Source organism: Diadema antillarum, unplaced genomic scaffold (genome assembly GCF_040938485.1).
Source record: "Diadema antillarum isolate AM-2024a unplaced genomic scaffold, OU_Dant_1.0 scf00000010, whole genome shotgun sequence".
Taxonomy (NCBI): domain Eukaryota; kingdom Metazoa; phylum Echinodermata; class Echinoidea; order Diadematoida; family Diadematidae; genus Diadema; species Diadema antillarum.
Window position 1 is genome coordinate 1,639,854 of NW_027270899.1, and position 24,095 is coordinate 1,663,948.

The 24,095-nt window shown below is 39.8% G+C and overlaps 1 protein-coding gene across 1 annotated transcript in view; it reads left to right on the plus strand.

Annotated features, from left to right (window-relative positions):
• LOC139720018 (prominin-1-A-like) overlaps positions 1–24,095 on the plus strand; it is a 322,225-nt gene that overhangs the window by 182,291 nt on the left and 115,839 nt on the right. Inside the window, exons 8-10 of the mRNA XM_071631397.1 lie at positions 221–435; positions 7,557–7,692; positions 9,015–9,094. Of these exons, the coding sequence (XP_071487498.1) occupies positions 221–435; positions 7,557–7,692; positions 9,015–9,094 (431 nt within the window). The remainder of the gene's footprint in view (positions 1–220; positions 436–7,556; positions 7,693–9,014; positions 9,095–24,095) is intronic.

The window sequence follows — 24,095 nt, forward strand, 5'->3', positions numbered from 1 at the left end:
AGGTCGCTCCGCTCCCTTGCAGTGTCTCACGCCAAACTCTCACTCAAGGTTGGCAGCCCTGTTTACTATCACCTATCAGTGATGTGTGAATGCAGTCTCTCATGCAGTTATCAAATCAAGCCTACTCTAGGATGGCCCAGATACCATTGCCAGCCAGTATTACAATCCCACCATAAGTCCACCACTAACACCTATTATATTATCCATCTCTTTATCCTAGATGCCCAAGATGCCTACAACCTCCTCAACGATACCAACAATCTCATTCTTACCCTACAGAGTCAGGCTACACAGCTTGAGAAGGCTTTGGCCAATGAGCAGCAGGAGCTGAATCAAACCCTCCAATTAGAAACCTGCTCTCAGAGCAGCTCTTGTCAGGCTGCTCGTGACCTGATTGACATTGAAAAGCTGGCCATAACTACATATTACAATGAGGTAAGAGTGGAAGGAAGAAATAAATCAATGCTTCATCTTCTAGCAGGTTGTAGGAAAGTTACTGGGAATGAAGGCATTAAATTAAAGGCAACAAAGCTACTTGAATTAGATCAAATCAGGCAGTAATCATTAAAAGGGACTGGGGATGAGTGTTCGGTTGTGCAAAACATGCGAAAGAGAAGGTGTTTTGGGTATAAAATGAAAGGTAGATATGTAACTTAACATGTGTGAAAATATCTTAGAAATCGGAATCTTCTCAAATGTTTTAAAAAGCGAAAAACAGAACATACTTTTCTGGAAAAAGACCCTTCGATACGATGGCGATACGTATTTGAATTGCGGAATACTGCTTGTTGACTGCGAACATCAAGCCAACTTACAGCGAAATCAAGCCAACATGCCGAGTGAGCTGCGGAACTATAAACGTGCGAAACTCTTCTTACCCCGCCGACCGCAAAAAATTAGTCGCGCTAAAATATCCACTTTTACAGTACCAAAGTAACCTGTTATCTCCTTACATCTGCCCAGGCTCTGATAAAATCAATATCTGTCAGCACTCTCACCAGGTTTTGATCCACTTCAATTTGACCCAAGTCCTTTCCTCAGAGTAGCATTTTCCTCCACAACTAATTGGAGAAGGCAACGGCATTCCTGAACTTGTCCTTTTTCCATTTCACAGGGGCATCTGGACTGGAGTTCATCTGTATATCAGACACAATGAAAGGCATTAACACTGACTTACAATTAGGATAGTCCCGTTAGTTCTTCACCAATCTGTAAATTTAGTCACAGAACTTGCTATCCCATGTATTTCAGTGTAGAGTCTACCAGGTAGCTTTATCTTGTAGTGCTCACATACATGCAACAGAGAAAACTCCATGAAATATGTTAGAAATAGACTGTCTACTGTAGAACTTAAATAGCAAAAAGGAAAATAAGACCTACAGAGACCCTAGCCAAATTTTTGATGAGTTGACACTGCACATGACGTCGGGATGACCTCAGCCTCTCATTGTGCATCTGGGTAATTCTGTGAAGTTGGGGCACGAAGTGTGACGTTTTAGCATAACTCAATACTAATTATGCTATACATGTATTGTTTATAGGCTTTGCAGTTGTATTGAGACCATACATTTTCCTGGAAATTTTGTGCCATTCCGACTCAATTTTGATGAAATTATTAAAACGATATGTAATGGTGTCCTGTAGCATCGTGACGTGTCCATGTAGCATCGTGATAGTAAACATTTGGTCCTAAAAGACAAATTAAGGCAATTAGCTTGACCAAAATTTGATGTAATATGCATAATTACTAGATTAGTCAGATGGCTAAATATCTTAACTCTCCTTTCCACAGTTTTACACAAAAAAGGACACCGCATAGCATCGTGATACATTTTGTAATTTTCTTTTAAAATTGAAACTGTGTACAGGAAATTTGAGATATTTAGCTATCTTATTCATACCTTGTAAATATGCATATTGCATCAAATTTTGGTCAAGCTCATTGCCATAATTTGTCTCTTAGGACTAAATTTTAAAATATCACGATGCTACGTGGACACGTCACGATGCTACAGGACACAGTGTTACATATTGTTTAATAACTTCATTAAAATTGAGTCTGAATGGCACAAAATTTCCAGGAAAATGTGTGGCCTCAATGCAAATGTAAAGCCTACAAACAATAAATGTATAGCATAATTGATATTGAGTTATGCTGACATGTATTTTTTCAATATCACGATGCTACATACATGGACACTGCCCCAACTTCATGGAATTACCCATCTACAAAGTAGGCCCTATTTATTTATATGTTGTGTATACAACCTCACATCGGGCCTATAATGTCTTTCAATCCAGCCACATGCAAGGGATTTGGGGGTCTGTATAATTCCACATACAATCATATAGTAGGCCTATATGTGGCTGCAATGTACAAACTATGTAACTTGTAACCCTAAAAGTAATGATCAAGACAACCATAATCTTATTAACCACTACCACAGCTTTGGGTTAAAAAAAAAAAAAATGTTATAAGTTAAATTACAGCAAGAATAAGAACAGCATCGTTTGAGAACACAGAGTTATCTAACAATTTATTGATGTTTTGTGTACTAAATATCAACATTAACTTTCATTTGCAGGTTCAAAACAGTTGTTGGATCTAGGTGTATTAAAATAGTACCAGGTAATTAAAGTTAGTTTGTACAAACCTTTTGTACCGATGGAAGGGCTGGTCTCAATGGGCAAGAGGGGATGTCACTGGCTTCATCAAGCTGGGAGGGCTGGTCTCGACTGATGAGAGGGGACATCACTGGCTTCACCAAGCCGGGTATAGGCTAGCTGGTCGAAACTGACGAGAGGGAATGTCACTGGCTTCATCAAGCTGGTTAGCTAGGAGGGCTGGTCTCAATTGATGAGAGGGGATGTCACTGGCTTCACCGAGCTGGGTAGCTGGTCAAAACTGATGAGAGGGAATTTCACTGGCTTCATCAAGCTGGGTAGCTGGGAGGGCTGGTCTCAACTGACCAGAGGGGCTGTCACTGGCTTCACTGAGCTGCCTAGTCAGGATGGTCCTTGAATGCGATGCTGGCTGTTGCCCTACAAAAGATACCCACAATAATATCTGACAGACCTTCCTCAACAACTAGCACCTACTGTGCTACAAAGCATACACCATTAACCACTACATTATAGAGACTGAGTGAACTGCGCTATAATGCATATACGCCATTAGCCACTTATGTATGTACGCACAATAGATACACTTCAATCAACATTTTTGGAATGCCATGTGTACCGGAGACAATAACAAGGTACCTTACCAAACATGTGAATTCACGTTTTTGGTCCGATCATAGCTGCGATGACAACATATACACAGTTGAGTCTCCACAAAGTATTTTGTAAAAACCGAGTTACCAGATTCGCTGACACTTTCATTCATTCAGTGTCGTTTCGTAAAATTGGATTTCTCGCCTATCGCCAATTTGTAACAAACGTCAGTTCTGATGAGTGTCGTAACTTTCTTATTTCGACATTTTGAGACCCATAATTTGACATGAAGGTAGAATAGGGCAACATAATCCAGAATACGGTAAAATAGGAATTCGCGTATTTACATGCAAAACACAAATAGCGTGCCATTTCTTACTGTGAACAGCGATTTATGTGTAATAGAGAAGCCCATTTCAAAAAGGAGAAATGTTGAGCCAAATTTGGGATGTCATTCATAGGCAAAAAAATTTCCAGTTATGGTAACTATACACAGCCCAGTTGCTGTACGTAGGTACATAGCGACAGGATTCGCACAGCGTACTTACAGCGTCTACCACTCCTAGTCCGAGGCCCTTTTTCTCTGCCATTATAGCTGTAGCCCGACCAGACGCTGTAAGTACACTGTGCGAATCCTGTCGCTACGTACCTTCGTACAGCGACTGGGCTGTGTATAGTTACCATAACTGGATATTTTTTTGCCTATGAATGACATCCCAAATTTGGCTCAACATTTCTCCTTTTTGAAATGTGCTTCTCTATTAATTACACATATATAAATCGCTGTTCACATTAATGGCACGCTAATAAAGTGTTTTGCATGTAGATACGCGAATTCCTTTTTTACCGTATTCTGGATTATGTTGCCCTATTCTACTTTCATGTCATTAAATTATGGGTCTCAAAATACATAGGTCTAGGATACCTACCATACCTCAATCGCATTCTGAATACACCTTTTTGTGAATCTGCATGTAGCTGCCTTTCTCCACATATGTGAGTAAAATCTCAGGCAAACTCTGATAGGCCTATATCTTTTAGTTTAATAGAAAAATGTTAGGGTGTGGCATAGGACACCTAACAAAATTACTAATCTAGGCCTACTATCAGTATTACTAAAAATAGTAGGCCTATAGTGTGTGTAGATCCTCTAAGTGACATCTCTATCAATTAATGTTACACTAACAACACTAACACTAACACTGTAACAGTATAGGTCCTACTCACACTGAACTAGTATGACTATGAGGTCTTCCGAGTTTCACAAATTTATTACCGATCCAGCCGAAGTGAAATGACATCTCTGTCGTTCAGCCCCTTATCTTCTAGTGTCTTGAGGGGAATTGGGACTCTACATTTTATTTTTCTGTCACCATCTCCATACTCTGTCACTAGTTTTCATGGTCTTCCTCTTCTTGGAGACAGATCTCTCGCTCTCCTCCTGCGGCTCCATTGTTAGTGTGGATGGAGTGGTACACGGTCCGGTAAGTAGGCTATACGCAGCCAGCAGAGTTCAAGCGGACCCGTGCTAGCTAGCTGCCGGGCGGATCCCGGGAAATGCACCGATAACGCTCGCTAGCCAGTGAACAGGCGCCCGGGTTTCGCCTCGCAATCGCGGCGATATCTTGGGCTTGCTTTTCGCCGAGGAGAAGGCAATACATTAACGCTGTGCCAAAATCGGACAAAAGAGGGAGGCAAAAACAACACTTGAACGGAGAGCCTCTCAGCCGACCCCCCGTGATTTTGACAAGCGTTACATGTAACGCTCTTCAAAAAATCATAGATATCTTCATAATGCCGTATTTTTCATCGATTCTTTTTCATTGCTTAGTCCTTTCATAGGCATTGGTCCTTGTTTTTGCCTGTTTCACTTCATGAAATAGCACTTTTGCATTTTGGGTTCCAACACTCCTCCCCAGTCCCTTTAAGCTATGACTTTAAATGTTAGTTACACAATGTTTGCTGTACCCGCTTTTCAGAATTAATGATAAATGATGTCGTATTACTGCAACATTTCTTGCGTGATATGACCTTTGGTGATTTGTATGTCATATAAAGAGAGGAAGAAATGTAGGAGGAAAAGATGGAGCGATTTTAGAGAGCCAATGATAGAATTTTTTATCTTAAAAAGCCATAAATTTAAACTGTCAATACTTAAAATCTTCATTTTTTCATAGTAGTGTTTTAAAGCCTGCACTCAGAAAAGAAAGAAAATGTGGCTTGCATTGTGTGTTGGTACATAGTCAGTGAATGGTTGGTTCATCATTCAATGAGTTGTACTAATCTTGTGGAGAGAACTAATGAACTGAAACTTATAATGTGCAAAAGGTACTAGTTTTGTGAGTCAGGCAAGACAAGCTCATGACAGCCAAGTTTATGTGAAATTTTCTTTCAGCTGTCTCCTGAAGTTTAAAAATTAAAATTTTAGACACATGATGATGTGAGGTATATGTATGGTTTGTCTATTTGTTTGTTTGTTTGTCCTTTGGTGTGTGTGTGTGTTTGTTTGTTTTTTGTATGTCAGGCAAGGTATTGGTTGGCATGGTTATGTCTTTTAAATTTGCTCTGAACTTCCTGCACAGATTTTAAGCAGTTGGAATGATACCTGGTACACACCTTAAGAAAATGACAGTCTTTGCCTTTCACATATTGTACTGACATCTGTGAAAGGTAACAGTTAGTTTTTAGCTCACCTGAGCCTTAGGGCTCAAGTGAGTTATTGCGATCGCTCTTCGTCAGGCGTGCGTCGTGTGTAAACTTTTTACATTTTCATCTTCTTCCTGAGAACCCCATAACCAATTTTCACCAAACTCGGCAGGTAGTATCCCTAGGGGGATAGGATCTCAATTTGTTCAAATGGGCACCATGCCCTACCTGAGGGGCCCAAGAGGGGCCCAACCCCCCCCCCCCCCCCCCACAAAAAAAAAAAATTAAGGAATCGTGAAAAATCTTCTTCTCTAGAACCAGAAGTGATAGAGCTAAGTTAATACTATGAGTTAGTACATTGATGACTGTAGTTTCAAGTTTGTTCATGGCGGAATCAGGGGTGCTCCACTTGGGACCAAGGGGAGGGGGTGGGAGGGGTCCTAATGGGGCCCAAATTGTACATTTTCATCTTTTTCTTGAAAATGCCATAATGAATTTTCACCAAACTTGGTAGGTAGCATCCCTAGGGGGGTAGAATCTCATTCCCATCAAATGGGCACCATGTCCCACCTGGGGGGCCCCAGGGGGACCTAAATTGGGGCCTAAATTATAAATTTTCTTTTTTTTTTTCTTGAAAATGCCATGATGAATTTTTACCAGACTTGGCAGGTAGCATCCCTAGGGGGTAGAATCTCAATTCCATCAAATGGGCACCATGCCCTACCTGGGGGCCCCGAGGGGGGGGGGGGGGGATGGGGCCCAACCCACACCCAGTAAAGAATCTTTAAAGATTTTCTCTATAGAACCAGAAGTGATTGTTTTAAAAGTTAATACAATGAATCAGGATATTGATGACTGTTGTTCCAAGTTTGTTCATGGCAGAATCAGGGATGCTCCCCCCCCCCCCCCCAATTGGGACCCAAGGGAGAGGGATGGGATGTGGGTCCAAATGGTGATGTAAATTGTACATGTTCATAATTGTTGAAAACCCCTTTGTGAATATTCACCAAACTTGACAGGTACATGTAGCATGCCAGGTCAAGATCTCAATTTGTTCACTTGGGGGACCCGAGGGGGCCTAATTCCCCCCCCCCCCCCAACATTAAGGAATATTTACTATTCTTCTCTAGAACCAGAAATGGTAAAGCAAAGTTACTTTGAGTTTGTACATTGATGACTGTAGTTCCAAGTTTGTTCATTGCAGATCCAGGGCTGCCCCTCCAAGTTTCCAATATTCTTAGGTAAGAGTCTGCAAGAATGCATGGAAGGTGAACTTGCAATACTCAGGTGAGCGCATGACCCCCGAGTCTCTTGTTTGTAATGAGACTTCTACGAAGCACTCTTTCCATATCTTCAGTCAGATGAATTTTCACATTACCGCACCAAATATGTAAGTGTGAAATTCTGTTTTGACATTACCATACAAGACTCTTCCATATATCTTTACTCTTCAAAAAAGAAAGTAACGCAAAGCTAGATTTCCATTGTATGTTTCTAAATCGTTTGATTTATGAAAGAAGCATGGCAAAAATGGCAGAAATCAAATTCTGAACAACTTTGCTGGTGAAAATGCATAGGTAAGCTCCATTATATCCTTTTACACACAATGTTTCAATACATGAATATTTATTGGGAAAATTGAACTGTTGTTTTACTTCTTTGAAGAGTATATTATTTCTGTCATATCTTTCTAGACCAACTTGGAAGATCTGCTGAACCCAGCAAGAAAGGCCTTGCAGAGCAATTTAACGAGCCTTGCCATCAGCAGTCAGTCCATCCTTCACTCAGTTCCCAGAAGGATCGGGGAGGAAGGGCACACCCATGTTCAAAGTATGATTCTGGAAAGTTTCAGAAGTGTGAAGCACTTGCAAATATCCCCATTTTATGCCAAAAGCCACTTCATCTGATTTGAGAAGAATTCAAGGAAAAAAAAAAAGATACCCTGCTGCTTAACAAGATGACATGAAAATATAACATTTTGATTGGTATTTCATCTATTTGTAAAGCATGTTAATGTGCATGTGAATAGATGGAGGGATGGAGAAAATTACAAGTTCCTAGTCAGTATGTATTCATGAAAGAGGTACAGTATATCACAACAATGCCCATAGCACAGATCTGTGGAGAGATTTATCACTTAAGTCCATTTAAGGTTGCTTTTACTGGACAAAGCAAAACAAACCTAGAAGTTCTTCAAATGTTGTTTGCATGGTGTGAACCTTGCATTTCAGTAATGCCAACTTCTACCTGAAGCCATCACTCCTGTTCACATGGATAAAACTCATCTCACTGCTGAATATTTGTGACCCGCTACAACAAAATAGTCCTAAAGTCGGGTGAGGCCGATTATTTGAAAATTGCATGACACAATTCCCTAATCTTTCTGATTTAAATTGATGTATAACACATCTTCTAAAAATAATTGGCTGTGGAGATATCGATGTTTAAAAGAGAGCATGTCGAGACGTCTGGGAAATCACTGTTTCGAGAAAAGCGCCCTAAAAGATCTCCTTGCGACGCAATCACGATCAAGGGACACGCAAGTCAGTATTCACCTCCGGACAATAGAAGGTAAGCCCTAGCAACCCCCGAAATGCTCATTCAAACACAGCGTCGGCGGTCTCCTCACCGACCAATCAGTGACCAGGATGCCAGGAGAAGCGGCTGGGCATAGCGCACCCTGCCAGCACGCACCAGTCGACTGGGCAGTGTGCGAGCTTCACGCTTCGGTTAGCGGCAAGCAGTAAACTGACCAATGAGATCACTCTGGTCGTTGTTAGGGGCGGAGCCTATCTGTGGCGCTCAATCCAAATGTTCGAACCCGTTTCTGCTTCTTTGAAACGCCAAAAAACATGGCCCAGAAAAACGCTATTTTTTGGTCTTTCCTTTCATCATTTTGCTTCAAAATTTCGACAGACGATAGAAGACATGTGAGACTCTAATAATATGTCAAATTCAGAAAATCGTAAGTTTTGACCAATTTTGATGCTCTGACTTCAAACTCGGTTTTCACGGCTTTGACCGTGCGCGACTTTAGGACCATTTTGTTGTAGCGGGTCACATTTGTTCTTGCCAGAACAAAGTAGCTTGATTGTGAATCACCAAAGTAAAGGACAAAGCAGTATATGGGTCTTTCTCCCTTGATGATTCAGGTATCAAGCAGATGATAGACGATTTGTATGCAGGACAAGCAGCAGACATCGTGGACTCGGCCCGACAGCTTAGTGAAGGGGTAAGTCTTCAGTGGTAATAGTAATGGGTCTTCTACTGATCTTTGTCTTGTCACCCAGTGACACTCCTCGTGCATCTTTTCATTTGAAAAGAGCCACAATTTGACCTGTTGAGGATTAGTCCCGCATATACTCAGGCAAGCGTCTATGGGAAATATGTGTTGTAGCAAAATCAAACCGTCCTCAAAGGGTTAAAAGAAAGCGTGACAATTACTGAAACAAAGAGCTTTTGAGCTCTTCCTCGAAAAGGAGGAAGTTTCTATTCGCAGATTTGCAGGCAGTGAGGTCCAGAGAGAAGAACCAAACTGAGAGGAAGCTCTGTTTCCTCATGAAAGATGTGTGTGGAGAACTCGAAGGTTATGAGCACTGGCTGATCAAAAGCATCAAATTTGATGTATTTGCGGAGTATTTCCCATGCCAGACACTGAACCCCTGCTGGCTGCTTAAGCAGGATCTGCTTGAACAAAATGTATTTTTGTGCCCCCGCCATGAAATGGAGGCATGATCGTTTCAGGTTGTCTGTCAATCCATCCTTCTTCAACCATTTTTGTGGATGACATAACTAGAATTGTATGAGGTATCCAGTAAAACCTGACATATGCATATGTATGTATGAGTGGAAGAAGCTGTGTATATCAACTTGTGGGCACACACGCTCAAGGTCTATAAAGGTCATATGGTCAGGTTCAATTTCTATGATTTCACTATCTCCCCATATCTCTGCAATACCTGAAGGTATTTCCATGAAACAATGTATACATGTATTTCCAGATAAAGATTTTCTTCTGAGAAAGTTTTGGCCATGGGGTTCAAGAGTCAAAAGGTCAAGTGAAAGTGCTAGAATTCTATTATTTTTTTCATTGATTTGCATCGCAATCATTTCCCGTTTGAAATATATATGTTCTTTTGCAACAGACGTATAAAGTTACTTAGTATTGTGTCAATAATATTCAGAACAGCAGCAAGACAAGTAACATAAGAGTTCACTACATCTGATAGACCTTATAGTCTAAGTGCCAGAGTTTGAACCGGATGCAGCCTCTTCCCACCCCCCCCCCAAAAAAAAATGCATATTTCCTTGCAAGTTGTGAAAATCACTCTATATTAATTTACGAGATTAAAACTAATTTGTATGCCTCTGCCACGAAGTGTCAGCGGAGGCATTATGTTTTCAGGTTGTCAGTCTGTTTGTCCGTCCTCATCTGTCCTTCCGTCTGTCCTTCCGTCCGTCCTTCCGTCCGTAATCAATTTTGTGGACAGCGTTACTAAAAAGCCATTTGAGGTATCCTAATGAAACTTGGCATGTATATGTATGAGTGGGCGAAGTTGTGCCTATCAACCTTTGGGTGCACATGTTCAAGGTCAAAGGTCAGGGTCAAATGCTCAAAATTACACTATTTCCCCCAATTCTATGCAATGCCTGAAGGTATTTTTGTGAAATTTAGTGTATACATGTACTACCAAATAAAGATTCTCCAGAGAGAGTTTTGGGTCTTGAGGTCAAAGGTACAAGCTCAAGTGAAAATGTTAAAATTTCACTTTTTTCTTCATGTCTCGCAAAAGGTATCTTCATGGAACTTAATACATGTGCATGTACTGACTGGCATTGATTATCTAGGGAGTCTAGGGGTCATGGATCAATGGTCAGGGGTCAAAGGTCAAGGTCAACTCCTCAAAATTTCACTTTTTCACCCATATTTATGTAATGCTTGCAGGGTTATGCTTGAAACTTAAAGAGACTGTACAGTACTTGTTGAGGTGGGGATTCATGTTTTGAACATTCCTAAGTGAGATAATGAGAAACCTCTTATGAAATATGAAAGAGCATGTAATTTTGAGAAGGATTCAACGTTTATTTTATGAAAATTGGTTTTCAAATGGCTGAGGTATCCCAAAAAGTGATAATAAAAAACGTGACAGGCCATGCCTTTTATTAGGATCTCTTTGTTTCACTTTGTTTTTGGATATCTCAGCCATTTCAAAACCGATTTTCATCAAATAAACTTTTGATACCCCTTAGAATTGCATGCTCTTTGACATCTCATAGAGTCAGGGATCTCGCCAGCGTATATCACCCTTGTCGGCCCTGACAAGCGTAAGCTTTGAAGAGACAATTGCTGACAAGGGCGATACCACGCATGAACTTGCTCGGGAGAGCTCAGTTCGAACCAAGTTTGGAACGCCCATCCGACCTGCGCCTTTCCTTCTTATGATTATCCGGCTAGAAAAGAAGCTAGAATTTGAAAAGAGGAGCAGTTCACAAGCGCAAAAAGTTATCCATGCACAGATCGCAATAACGCGGCTCTACATAGCACACCACACACTCGCTCATAGTCAGTCATGATCTGATTCGGGATCAACACACACAGCAGTTTGAAGTTGCACATAGACAGCCGCCTGCCTTCGCCCGCCGCTCTTTTGTGTGTGATATGCATGTGAGAGAGGGAGAGAGGACGGAAAGAAAAAGACCGAGGAAGGCTGACATGTGCTTGCTTGTTGTCACGCTCGTTGTCAGGTTACGCAAAAATCTAGACGATATTAAATGAAATGCATGCCCATTACCTCTACCAAAGAAGGTTGTATTTTTTGCTGCTTTGGTTTGTTTGTTCATTTGTCTGTCAGTCTGTCTCTCTATTCGCAAAATAAGTCAAAATTTGAGAACAGATTAGGATGAAATTTTCAGAAACAGCTGGTTGGTAATGGCGCAAGGAACAGATGATTAGATTTTGGTAGTGATCAGGATTACCGCCGGGATCCTCCGTCAGGATCCAGGATTTTATTGTTTTAATTTTCTTTCGTATTTTTGAAAAGATTCATATCAATTCTACTGCGTTTAATAAGCTGGCCATCAGCAATAATGCGTAAATAAATGCGTTCAAAGCATGCTGAGTGGCTATGGAATCTTTCATTGCCGCATAGGGAAAATTACTTTCATCTTCCAGAAATTAGTGCTCTGGAGTAAGCATTTTTTTAAAAAAGTTTCTGTGAGTTATTATTATTTTTTTTAATTAAAAGCCATACGTTTCATTCGACCTTTTAGTAATTCTGTCATGATGGTCTTTCAAGTTCAACGTACGTCTGGCTTGGCTTGATGAGAGGAGAAAAGATGGGTGAGGTGAGAAGAGATGAGATGAGGTGGTGAACAGTTTTAGGGGACCTACATGAGCAGAAAATCGATGACTAATCATTCATTGCTGTTCCCAGATGGTTCCCATGCTATCTACACGCTGTTTACGACCACTGAAGTAATATAGGAATACGCGCAACATTCCTTTATCTGACACCTGGCTTTTGTGGAAATTTCCACAAGCCATGATATGATATCAAGTTTCCCATTGCCTTCAGTCATTGTTGTTGCTGTTGTTTTTATGCCTCCGCCATGAAGTGGTGCCGGAGGCATTCTGTTTTCGGGTTGTCCGTCCGTCCGTATGTCCGTCCGTACATCCGTACGTACGTACGTCCGCATTCGTTTACGCGATAACTTGAGAAATATTGACTGGAATTTTACTAAACTTGGTCCAAGTATCAAGTATGATGGGGCAATTATTTGATTAGATTTTGGGTGAAATCGACCAGAGGTCAAAGGTCAAGGTCAAATCATGAAATTGTATCCGTTTACGCGATAATCAAGACTGGATTGAGCAAATTTCACCAAACTTTGTGTGAGGATGATGAATGATGGGACAATTACATGATAACTTTTTTAGTGAAATCGGACAAAGGTCAAGTCAAATCTTAAAATTTATCTGTTTACGTGATAACTCAAAATTGGATGGAGCAGCTTTCACCAAACTTTGTCCAAGTATGATGTAGTATGATGGGGCAATTAGTTGAGGAGATTTTAGTGACATTGGCAAAGAGGTCAAACGTGAAAAAATCAAGGTCAAATGCTAAAAATGTTGCTATTTCCCCCATATCTATGCAATGCATGAAGGTATTTTATTGAAACTTAGTGTAGACATGTACTACTGCGTAAAGATTCTCCAGAGAGAGTTTCATGTCATAAGGTCAAAGGTCAAAAGGTCAAAGGTTAGGTGAAAATGTTGCAATTTCACTTTTCTCACAAATGGTTCAGTGTATCTTCATGGAACTTGGTACATATGCATGTACTGACTGGCAGGGATTATCTAGGGAATTTAGGGGTCATGGGTCAATAGTCAGGGGTCAAAGGTCAAGGTCAACTCCTCAAAATTTTACTGTTTCCCTCATATACTGGTATATGCAATGCTTGCATTATTAGTTTAAAAACTTATAAACATGCATTACCTAATGGAGATTCTCTGGGAAATTTGCAGCCAGAAGGTCAAAGGTTAAGGGTCAAAGGTCAGGTTTAAATGAAAAAAAAATCTATTTTGTACTGTAATTACACTCTTTCTTCATACCTTGAAAATTACTCAATGCATAAACTTATAACAGGGTCGGTCAGAAGTCAAGTAAAAATCCTCAATTCCTCAAATATGGGTTCCTGCACTGTTAGACAATTATAGCAAACCCAGTTTGAGGAAAGTGAACATTCAGGACATTTCTGACAAACCTGTCATATCAATATTTTGCCAGTTATGTGAAATTGTCATCACACATTGTGACAACATTGTACTACAGTATACAACTATTGGGAGAATCATGCATTATGGCAGAGGCATCAGTCGCCATAGCGACATTTCTAGTTTTGTTATTCTTCATTACGAACATTAATTTGCTTCAACTTGAAAAGTGTACTAGATAATTTGCTAGGAGCACACTGTATGTTTCTTTTTTTTTATTGCAGCGTCAGAAACCTTCTGTTGTTGTTGTTCATCGTTCATGGCAGGGGTTCATGGGAGGAGAAAAGATACGAGTGACAGTGGAGAAAAAAAACTGAAAGAAGCAAGCTGTCTTTTTTCCCCCTCTACACCAGCATCAGTTAAAATCACCTCCAAGGGGTTCATGGGTTTGGGGGTTTTTTTTCAGCGAAATAACTCAAAAGGATATGAACGGACTTGGACTATATTATTTAAGAAATTTTGATAATACAAGAAATAAATAATCTAATTTAGGTAATCATCCGTAGTTCTGAGCCCTCTCTCCCTCTCTCTCTCCCTCTCCTTTCTAGTTCATTATTGAAATATTTGTTCTCCATCACCGATATGACCTCTGCTCTCCTTTCCACTCCGTACTTCCATCCCTTCTCTGTCCCAGTCACTGCAACTGTTGTGTGAAAAATGGATCCGTTGGGACTCATTTGCAAATTTTCAGTGTATCAATGTATTATTGTTGATGTTGATTATGGAAGTTTTTGCTTTTTTGGTGTATGTGTGTTTATTCATTTTTGTTAATCATGCTCTTGCTTCAAGGAGCTACGCTTTTCCCACGTAAAATTAATCATGGATACTGCACGCAGAGGCCCACATTGTGAAGTAAACAACCAAACATTATTTATAGCGGGTGCTCCTTTCCTTTTCTTTTCAAGGGGAGTTTCCCCCGCACAAGTTCCGTCTTCAGAGTTTGACATTTCATGCGCTCAACTGTCGAGCATCTTTTTTTTTCAATCCTTTTTGAGGGAAAATGTCGGCTTACATGTCTTTATGACGCAGTTTTGATTTTCATTAACCAGGGCTCCACACTAGCTTTTATTTTTGGTGGCCCAAAGGCAAACATGCGACCTTTTTTGGTGGCCAGATCAGGCCACCAACTTCTTCATTTCTGAAATTTTGGTAGCCCGGCTTGCGTTTTTGGTGGCCCCGGGCCACCGGGCCACCGTTAGTGTCGAGCCCTGCATTAACACATAAATTGTTCTGCTTCCAAATCTTTTCTTGATGTAATGAAAGTTAACAACGACAATGTTTTTCACATTCACACAAGGCGGTTTGAGAAGCCCGTGTTCAGTTCACTGCCAGTGAAAGGTCGTTCTCCCAAAGGAAATAATGATTAAATGATACTAGATTCCTTATTCTGAAGGTTCGTTAATCGGAAAATAATAAAGAAAAAAATGTTTGTTTATTTCCAAACGAAATTAGTTTTGTTATTTCAAATGTTCTACCAGTGAAATTTCAGAATAAAACGACGGCCCCAAAACGGTTAAACATTTTGTTACTCTGTGAAGGTTCGTTTCTCCAAAAGAAATAATGATGATAAATGATACTAGATTCTTCATTCTGAAGGTTCGTTAATCGGAAAATCATTAAGAAAAATGTTTGTTAATTTGCAAACAAAATCAGTTTTGTTATGTTGAACGTTCTGCCAGTGAAATTTCAGAATAAAACGATGGCTCCAAAACGGTTACAGTTTTGTTACTCTGAAGGTTCGTCCCTCCGAAAGAAATAATGATGATAAATAGTACTAGATTCTTCATTTTGAAGGTTCATTAATCGGAAGATCATTGGGAAAAAATATTCGTTAATTTCCAAACGAAATCACTTTTGTTATTTCTTATGTTTTGCCAGTGAAATTTCAGAATAAAACGATGGCCCCCAAATGGTTATACAGTTTTGTTACTCTGAAGGTTCGTTCCTCCGAAAGAAATAATTATAATGAGATAATACTAGATTCTTCATTATGAAGGTTCGTTAATCGGAAAATAATTAAGAAAAAATGTTCATTAATTTCTAAACAAAATCAGTTTTGTTATTTCGAATGTTCATTTATAGTACATCCTTTTTTTTATATTCGGATTAACAAACCTACGGAATACTTTGTAATAAATCATTTCACTTTGGGATTTAACTAACTATACACAGCCCAGTTGCTGTATGAATAGCGTGCTTCACACGGCATCTGGTCGGGCTAGGATTTAACAAACCTTCGGAATAACAACCATCACTCTTGTAATCAGGGAGGTAACAGTATGATATTTCTTATATGTCACGACCAAACAATACCAGAAAGGAAACGAGAACCCGAAAGTACTCGCTCCGCAAACATTCAAGAGCGATGTGAACCAACATGATTGTGCAATACATGGGATTCGCTTCTTGCGCATCTGCATGCAGTAGTACCCACATGATCGTCTGGACGGGGAGAAAGCAAGAACACCACACTGCGATAGACTTGTGACCGCTACAAGCGATGCAGTGGTGTTACTTGAGACAGCTACTAGTAATATTGTCACAGTGAAACAGGAAAGGCCAAAAAGAATTTATAATGGAACCTGCACCATCGGCACCTACCTCTCTTTCATTATAGTTTGGGGCCTAATGGCTCAAAATTGGTTGTTTGGTTCAGATTCTTCCAAAAGCACCAAATTTGGCTCATAGGTCCCTTGTACCATACTCTTTCGATTTTTGATGGGCGCCAAGACTAAAAACCCTTGGGGCCGCCATATTGGTGAAATCCAATATGGCCACCATCCGGGTTTTAAGGTCAAGTGCAGTTACAAATTGAAAAGGTTGATTAATGTTATGAATCCCATGTGGAAGATTTTACGAGGTTAGAGAATGTGATTCTAAATATAATTTCTGCAATTTAAGGTCACTATCACCTCTCAAGGTCATTTCAAGGACAAATAAGGGTCAAATTAGGCATTTTGTGCATTTTTCGAAATGGCGTCTGTGAGCATTCAACTGCAATTTACTGATGCCCCTATTTTGTCCCATTTGGCATCTCTTCCATACTCCTTCAATGGTCAATTAGGGCCAAGAGCGGTTCCACCCCCATACAGATCAATAATGATTATGACAAATAAATGAAAAAATTATGTTTAAGATATATATACATGTATATATATATATATATATATATATATATATATATATATATATATACATATATATATTGAAATCTTTGAGTACAGAAAACGGGCTTCCATCGGTTTCGTTTTCTTTTCTCATTTTCTTTGCTCAAATTTTCACTATTTATCAATATTGTTTCTGGTCAGTTTTTCCTTTCTTTATGTATATAATTTTATATATATATATATATATATATATATATATACATGCTTAAATACGGCCGCCATCCTATTCCAAATCATTATTATCATATTCCAAATCAGGGTGCAATGGCAAAGAAGGTAATAAACACGCCTAATCTTATTTTGTCTTCGCTTTTCCTTCTGACGAGATAGCTGGATAGCCCGAATGCAACTAGCTGGTCAGTTGTATGTACTTAGGGTGGACCACTTTACCCGTTTATGCACCTTGAGTTTTCCGATAACGGAATGCTGATTCGGGATCTTGTCATGTGTCTGGGTTTGTGATTCTTTCACACAAGGGACTTTCACTTTTTATATCCAAGTGATGAGGTGCAAAGTGTTGTGCCTCTTCTAGAGGGGACGGTCACCATCATTGCTCAGCTAGACTTGAGATTAGTGGGATTTGAACCCGCGCCGGAACACAAGTCTTTAGCCCGCAAAGCATACGCTACCGACTGAGCCACCTCGTCACCTTTCATAGTCAATTATATAACTTTCCAGCTTACAAGTGATATGATTCTCCTCCTGCTGAAATTGGTGTATGCCTGCTCTCCCTTCACAAGACAGCGTCTGCTTCTTCAGTGAAGGAAGCAAGGGCCGAAGCTTCCAGGGAATCAAGCTCCTCAATCCAGGTCAGACCAGTAAGGGGCAGTTAACTAAATTCGATCAATAAAGTCCTTTAATGGCAGTATCTTATCAGAGTTGGTGACGACAATTCAGCTGAAGGTTTTATCTTTTTTTATTCTCTTTTTATCAAATGAAACCGTTTCTTTACTGAAAGCGCAAATGACTAGGGAAACTGAACACCTATTGATGTTGTATGGGATACTGATAATGAAGAAAACAATCTTAACATTTTTGCGCAGCAACACCGTGCAGTCCTCTGACAAGAGATGGTGATGGCACCACTCAAATCTCAAATTATGATTGGAAGAGCGTAGCGGCTTCCTGAAAATTAAGATTGAAAAATAAAAAACTGCCCTCATTAGTCAGCGCACAGATATCCAAGAATAAATGGGACAGACAACTCATCCTGGGCACCTGATTCGCTCTCGAGACGGAAATATCCAACAGGAATTGTGATCTCACCACCCTTCAGCTTTCCAACAACTTAGATGCGATCTACGCAAAGATATCCTTACAAAGGATGACATAATGTTTTCTGAAAGCATTTTCTGAAAACAGTATACAATCGCACGGATGAGCATAACATCACATTTTTGGTAGTGTTTTTCTTTTAATCCCTTTGATCTGAGGGAGTTACGGGTGGGTCGTGGTATTGATAGGATAAAGGCCTTTTCAGCTCTTTCCTGTACAGCATACCTCTCTTCCAGAGCCCAACATCAGGCACTGACAAGGTGCAACATAAATTCAGACTTGCTTTGATGTGGTATGCAAAATGCCTATGTAGTATGAGTCAGCAAACCAGAACTCACTGACACATTAACTATACTTTAATAATCGTGCTCATGTCCAGCAAGGACTGATGAGCAACAAGGTTTATGGGGCAGCCAGCGTCAACGAGGGTAGGCATCATCTCGTCATAACGTGGGAGCAGATCATCAGAAACCACCCTATGTGCTCAAGCGGCGCTGTATCAACATTTCGAAGATGAGTGCTGCTGCAAGTGAGTTTCTACTGGAATCATGACAGCATGGGTCATGATGTGATCCCTGACTTCAGGGAGTGGAGTTGGAGGAAAGATGGCACAGGTACATGGCGATTACTGGTACAGTGAAACCCTGTTATAACGAACTCGGTTATAACGAGGAACCGCTTATAACGAGGTGATCGCGTCGGTCCCGTTTTCCTTTGCGTGTAAACCTATGGCAGAACGAATCGGTTATAACGAGTTCGGTTATAACGAGATTCCGGTTATAACGAGGACAATTTCGGTGCATTATGATAAAGAAAAACATAAGCAATTTGATCGGATGTAACGAGGTTCCATTTCTTAACTTGCCGCTTTCAAACACGCGACAAACGAAACACTGAAATCCAAATTCACGCTATCCATGTCTCTTTCCTGTTTAGCAGAGTACCGTTCCTTCCATGTTTTCTTCTAACCCATGCGTCGAGACACAGGAATTCCTTCCGATGTTCTAATAAGTTATTGAATATTATCATTTATTTTCCTTTTTCGCGAGATAGGCGTGCGTAATAGAAGGTCGATCAGACCACACAGCAACAAGAGAGAGGGGAAAAAATGCATTCAGAAACTTTTCATGTAGTGACACTCATGACCAAAAATGGACATATGGAATGCGTGTGTAACTCATCATTATATCCTTTCCATTTTTCATTCTGAATTACGCATGTTTTGCTAGTTAGTAAATATGAGTGTGTATGATTAAAGCCGAAATAATTAATGAAATCATCGCGATCCCGCCGGGTGACAGTATAGCGTAAACAAGTTGAGTAACGCATGTTAATCTACTTGAGTCGGTGTTCAGAAAAAGAAACTAACGCATTCAACGGTTTCAATGAATCTGGGTTTGTTCACTATCATTTAACCAATGATAATGTAAATATGAATGTGTATAATTAAAGCCAAAATAATAAATGATGTCAACGCGATCCCGCCAGATGACAGTAGCATAAAAATGATTGAATAACGCATGTTAATCTACTTGAGTCGGCGTTCAGAATAAGAAACAAACGCATACAGCGATATGAATAGATCTAGGTTTACTGTAAAAGTGGAAATTTTCGCGGTGTTCTAATTTTCGCGCATTTCGCGCAACCAGAAACTAGCGCGAAAATAAAAGCACGCGAATATTTTTGCTTGCCATATGTGCCTGTGCGTGATGTCTTGATTCCGCGGAATTAAAAACACACGAAACTCTTCCGACCCGGCCAAGCGCGAAAAATTAGTCACGCGAAAATATCCACTTTTACAGTATTCATTATCATTTAATAATAATGTAAATATGAATGTGTATAATGAAAGCCAAAATGATTAATGAAATCATCGCGATCCCGCAGAGTGCAAATAGCGTAAAAGTAGTTGAATAACGCGTATTAATCTACTTGAGTCGGCGTTCAGAAAAAGAAACAAACGCATTCAACGTTTTGAATAGCTTTGGGTTTGTTCATTATCATTCAATACTGCATTTCACAATGGAAATTTTTCTTTCTTTCAGAATGCGCTACGAGGTACAGTGTTGCGTAAAAAGAATCACTAAACCTTCCAAATTTCTTGTCGCATATTTTTCCAAAACGGATGTCGAAAACGCGAAGATATTTTCAGAAGAAAATAAAGAACGCATTTTTAATCCCTTCGGGCATACGATCATACATTGAATAAGATTACAGCCGAAATGATTCATGAAATCATCGCATTCCTGCTGGAAACCAAAAGCATAAAATTCCTCTAAAGTTGCGTAAAATTCCTCGAAGTTACGGTAAACAGCGCAAGTATGTTACTCTATTTGCGCTGGTGTGTAGAAAAACTTAACAAACGCATATTATACAATCTGTTTTTGTTCATCAATCATTCAATGCTGCTTTTCACAAACGAAAAAATATACTTTCAAAATGGTTCAATACAAGAGGAAGAGATAGGTGTAAAAAGAATCACGAATATAAATACTGTATAGGCCTACTTGTCAAGAACATGTGAACTATGATGCAAAGAGATTTTCAGAAGAAAAATCAAGAATTAAAAGGCATTTTTAACCTCTACTTTTGTCCGTCTTTTTTGTATCAATTCACAAATAATTTCCCTTAATTCTCTCAATAATAATGACCTATAATTGTGTAAAAACAACGCAAAGGATGTTCTTTAGTTTGATTGATGGGTGTATGACGTCGTGCTTATGTTTTTCTTTGTTTTTGATGCGTACGGTTATAACGAGGTACCGGTTATAACGAGGTAATATCGCCGGTCCCATGGACTTCGTTATAACGGGGTTTCACTGTACTACCAGCCATTCTCCGCACTGCTGTGGTACCAAATTTCATTCTTCTGCACCACAACTGTTTCAAGGCATGCATTGGGAGGTGGAAAACATGGAAATGGAAAAAAAAAACATTAATGAAATGAATGAATGAATGAATGAATGAAGGTGAAAATGCACAATGTAGAGCAGGTGTCAGATGAGCCATGGTCAGTAGTTTGATGCTGTAAACTTAAAGGGGGGGGGGAATTGAGGGCCTATCTGACAGGAAGAGACATTGTCGCAATGCCAGCGTCTCGAAGAAATTATTTTCGCTGTCACAACTAACGCACTTTCCAGGGCGACGTCCAAGACGTCTTCAAACAAAGGGACAACTTATTTGCTGGGAAGTCACGGGGATGTTGGCACGGCTTTTGCAGTCGCAGTGACTTATCAGAGACGTCTTTTCTCAGCAACTTCTCCCTTTCGTCGCCATTATGCTATTACGGTTTCCACAAGATGCGGGAACATCTCGAAGATGTTGGGGACAAATTTAGTCCGCACGACATGGCCACAGTGATGGAGACTTCACAGAGACGTCTCGGAGACAAGCTGGAAGACGGAAATAGTCTCTGCAAAAATCGAAAATGTTCGATTCTCTCGCGAATCCTGTAGATTGGGCTTGTCTCCAGGAGACTTGCGTCGTAGAGATGTTGTGGAGAGTAGAGTTGCAACCTATAATCTTCAGACCAATGAGATACCAACTTATAAAGTCTTGTGATATCATACCAATTTGCGTCCGAGGACTTTGGATAGAATCTTAATAGACCATAGAAGGTGTCATGAAAGTTGTACTATAGCATATCTAATCTGTACCCTGTTAATGGTGTCACTGTGGGACCTGTGAAATATGCTTGTTCCCTACATGGCGTCACCAGGACCGTCATGTTCTCTGAACGGCATATTTAGCTGTGGAGGCACATAACATTTCCTATAAGGACTTTAGAATCGAACTTTCTTACACAACCTGATGTACTAAAATTGATGCCAACCTGATGTACTAAAAACTCTCTTAAACACGACAGATTTTTTTTTTTCATCCAGATTAGGAGTGATCTTCATGACTATTATTACATTGAATTCAAATCTGAATTATGAATATCAATCCAGATTAGGAGTGATCTTCATGACTATTATTACATTGAATTCAAATCTGAATTATGAATATCAATTGTGATTGAGGATCCGTGAACTGCAACAGAGAAATAAAAACACTTCTTTTTTAAGTGGCAACGTCAGGGACACTGGTAATAAAGAGAGTAGCCCCCCCCCCCTATTGCTTAACTATTAATATATAAGGTAGCAATAGGATTCTACTTCTCATATATGCATGTTTTTATTGCATTCCTTGCAGATGAAGATGAAAATAATAATCCAATAATCAAATCTTGAACACTCTTTAAAAGGGCGTTACCCATATTTCTAACTAGCTCTTTTGGTTGTCATTAAAGCAAATGAAAATATATTGAATTCCGCAAATATGACCAGTCGGTGAAGACATTTCTTAGCGCCTGTAATGTAAAAATAATTATTTGAATGATTGTGACATGAACTATGATATTCCATAGCTTTGGACAGAACCTCACTTAACAACTTGTGTAGCCATATTATAACAGGCCATAAATGAAATGATGCAGAAAAAAATTACCGTAAGTAATCATTAAAGATGAAATTGAAGGGTAACCAAGTCTTCAAATTTAATTGTGAAATAAGGATCAGTAAGATCGCTTAAACCTAAGTACTCTCAGAAAGCGGTTCTTATTATAATTCATGAGTGTATACCTAGTGTGTGAAATCTTAACACGAAAGCAGATATATTGATGTTACTTGTGAGAAAGCCCACCTCTCCCTCTCCCACAGCCCTCAACAACTGCAATTCTATTAGCAGGGCTGGCATTTCTCCTATATTGACTATAGGCAAGCCATTTTCTAAATTACCTATTGTGAATATAATGGGTTGACCCCAAATGACCTTTAGGGAGACCTTAAAAGGAAAAGTTGACTTCAGACCATAAAAACAACTTCAGAATCGAATTCCTTGACCCATAAAACCTCTAAAGCTGACTTTTCAAATTATTGTAACACTTTAAAGGTTTTTAATTGTTATACTGGCCTCTAAACATAGGTGGCAGCCATATTGGATTTTGCAAATATTACGCCCAAGAGGGCGCCCTCCACAAAAATACGCCTTTTTTCAGCCGTCGACAACTGCAATTCTATTACTAAGGCTGGCATTCCAGGAATATTGACCATGGGCAATTTTTTCAATAAACTGTTATGAATACAATGGCTTGACCCCTAAATGACCGTGGGTGACCTTACATTGTATAAGGAAAAAATGACTTCAGACCATAAAAACAACTTAAGATTCGAATTCCTTGACCCAGAAAACCTCTTAACCTGACTTTTTGTCTCGCCCACCGGAGGTGAAGGCGAGACTAAGGGATCCAAATGGCATCCCGTCCGTCGTCCGTCCGTCGTCCGTCGTCCGTCGTCCGTCACAAATGTTAAAGTTTACCTGCAAGACTCTCTTATGATGCATAACTTGGCAACTGTTACAGCAATGGCAGCCACACTTGGGTGATAGAAGCACTAGGGGTATCTTCATGTTATGGTGTTGTCAGAGGTCATGTGATGATGTCAAAGGTCATTTGAGGTCATATATTAAAGAGTATGTGCAAGACTCTCTTTTCTATGTTAAAGTTTACCTGCAAGACTCTCTTTTTACAAATGACTTCACATAAGTTGCTTGGATTACAACCTAACTTGGGTCATAGATGCACTGGGGGTACCTTCATGTTATGGTGCCGTTGGAGGTCACAGGATAAGGTCAAAGGTCAGTTGAGGTCATACGTTAAAGTTTACTTGCAAGACTCTTATCACACGTAACTCGACACATGTTGCTACAATGGCAATCAAACTTGGGTGATGGATGCACTGGGGGTACCTTCATGTTATGGTGCCGTAAGAGGTCACATGATAAGGTCAAAGGTCATTTGAGGTCATACATTAAAGTTTACTTGCAAGACTCTTATCACACGTAACTCAGCACATGTTGCTACAATGGCAATCAAACTTGGGTGATGGTAGGTGTCTCTTGGGAAGTTGAAGGTAACCACAAGGTCAAAGGTTACAAACAGGGGTCAACGAACTTTTAGGGCCCAATGTTAAGTTTTT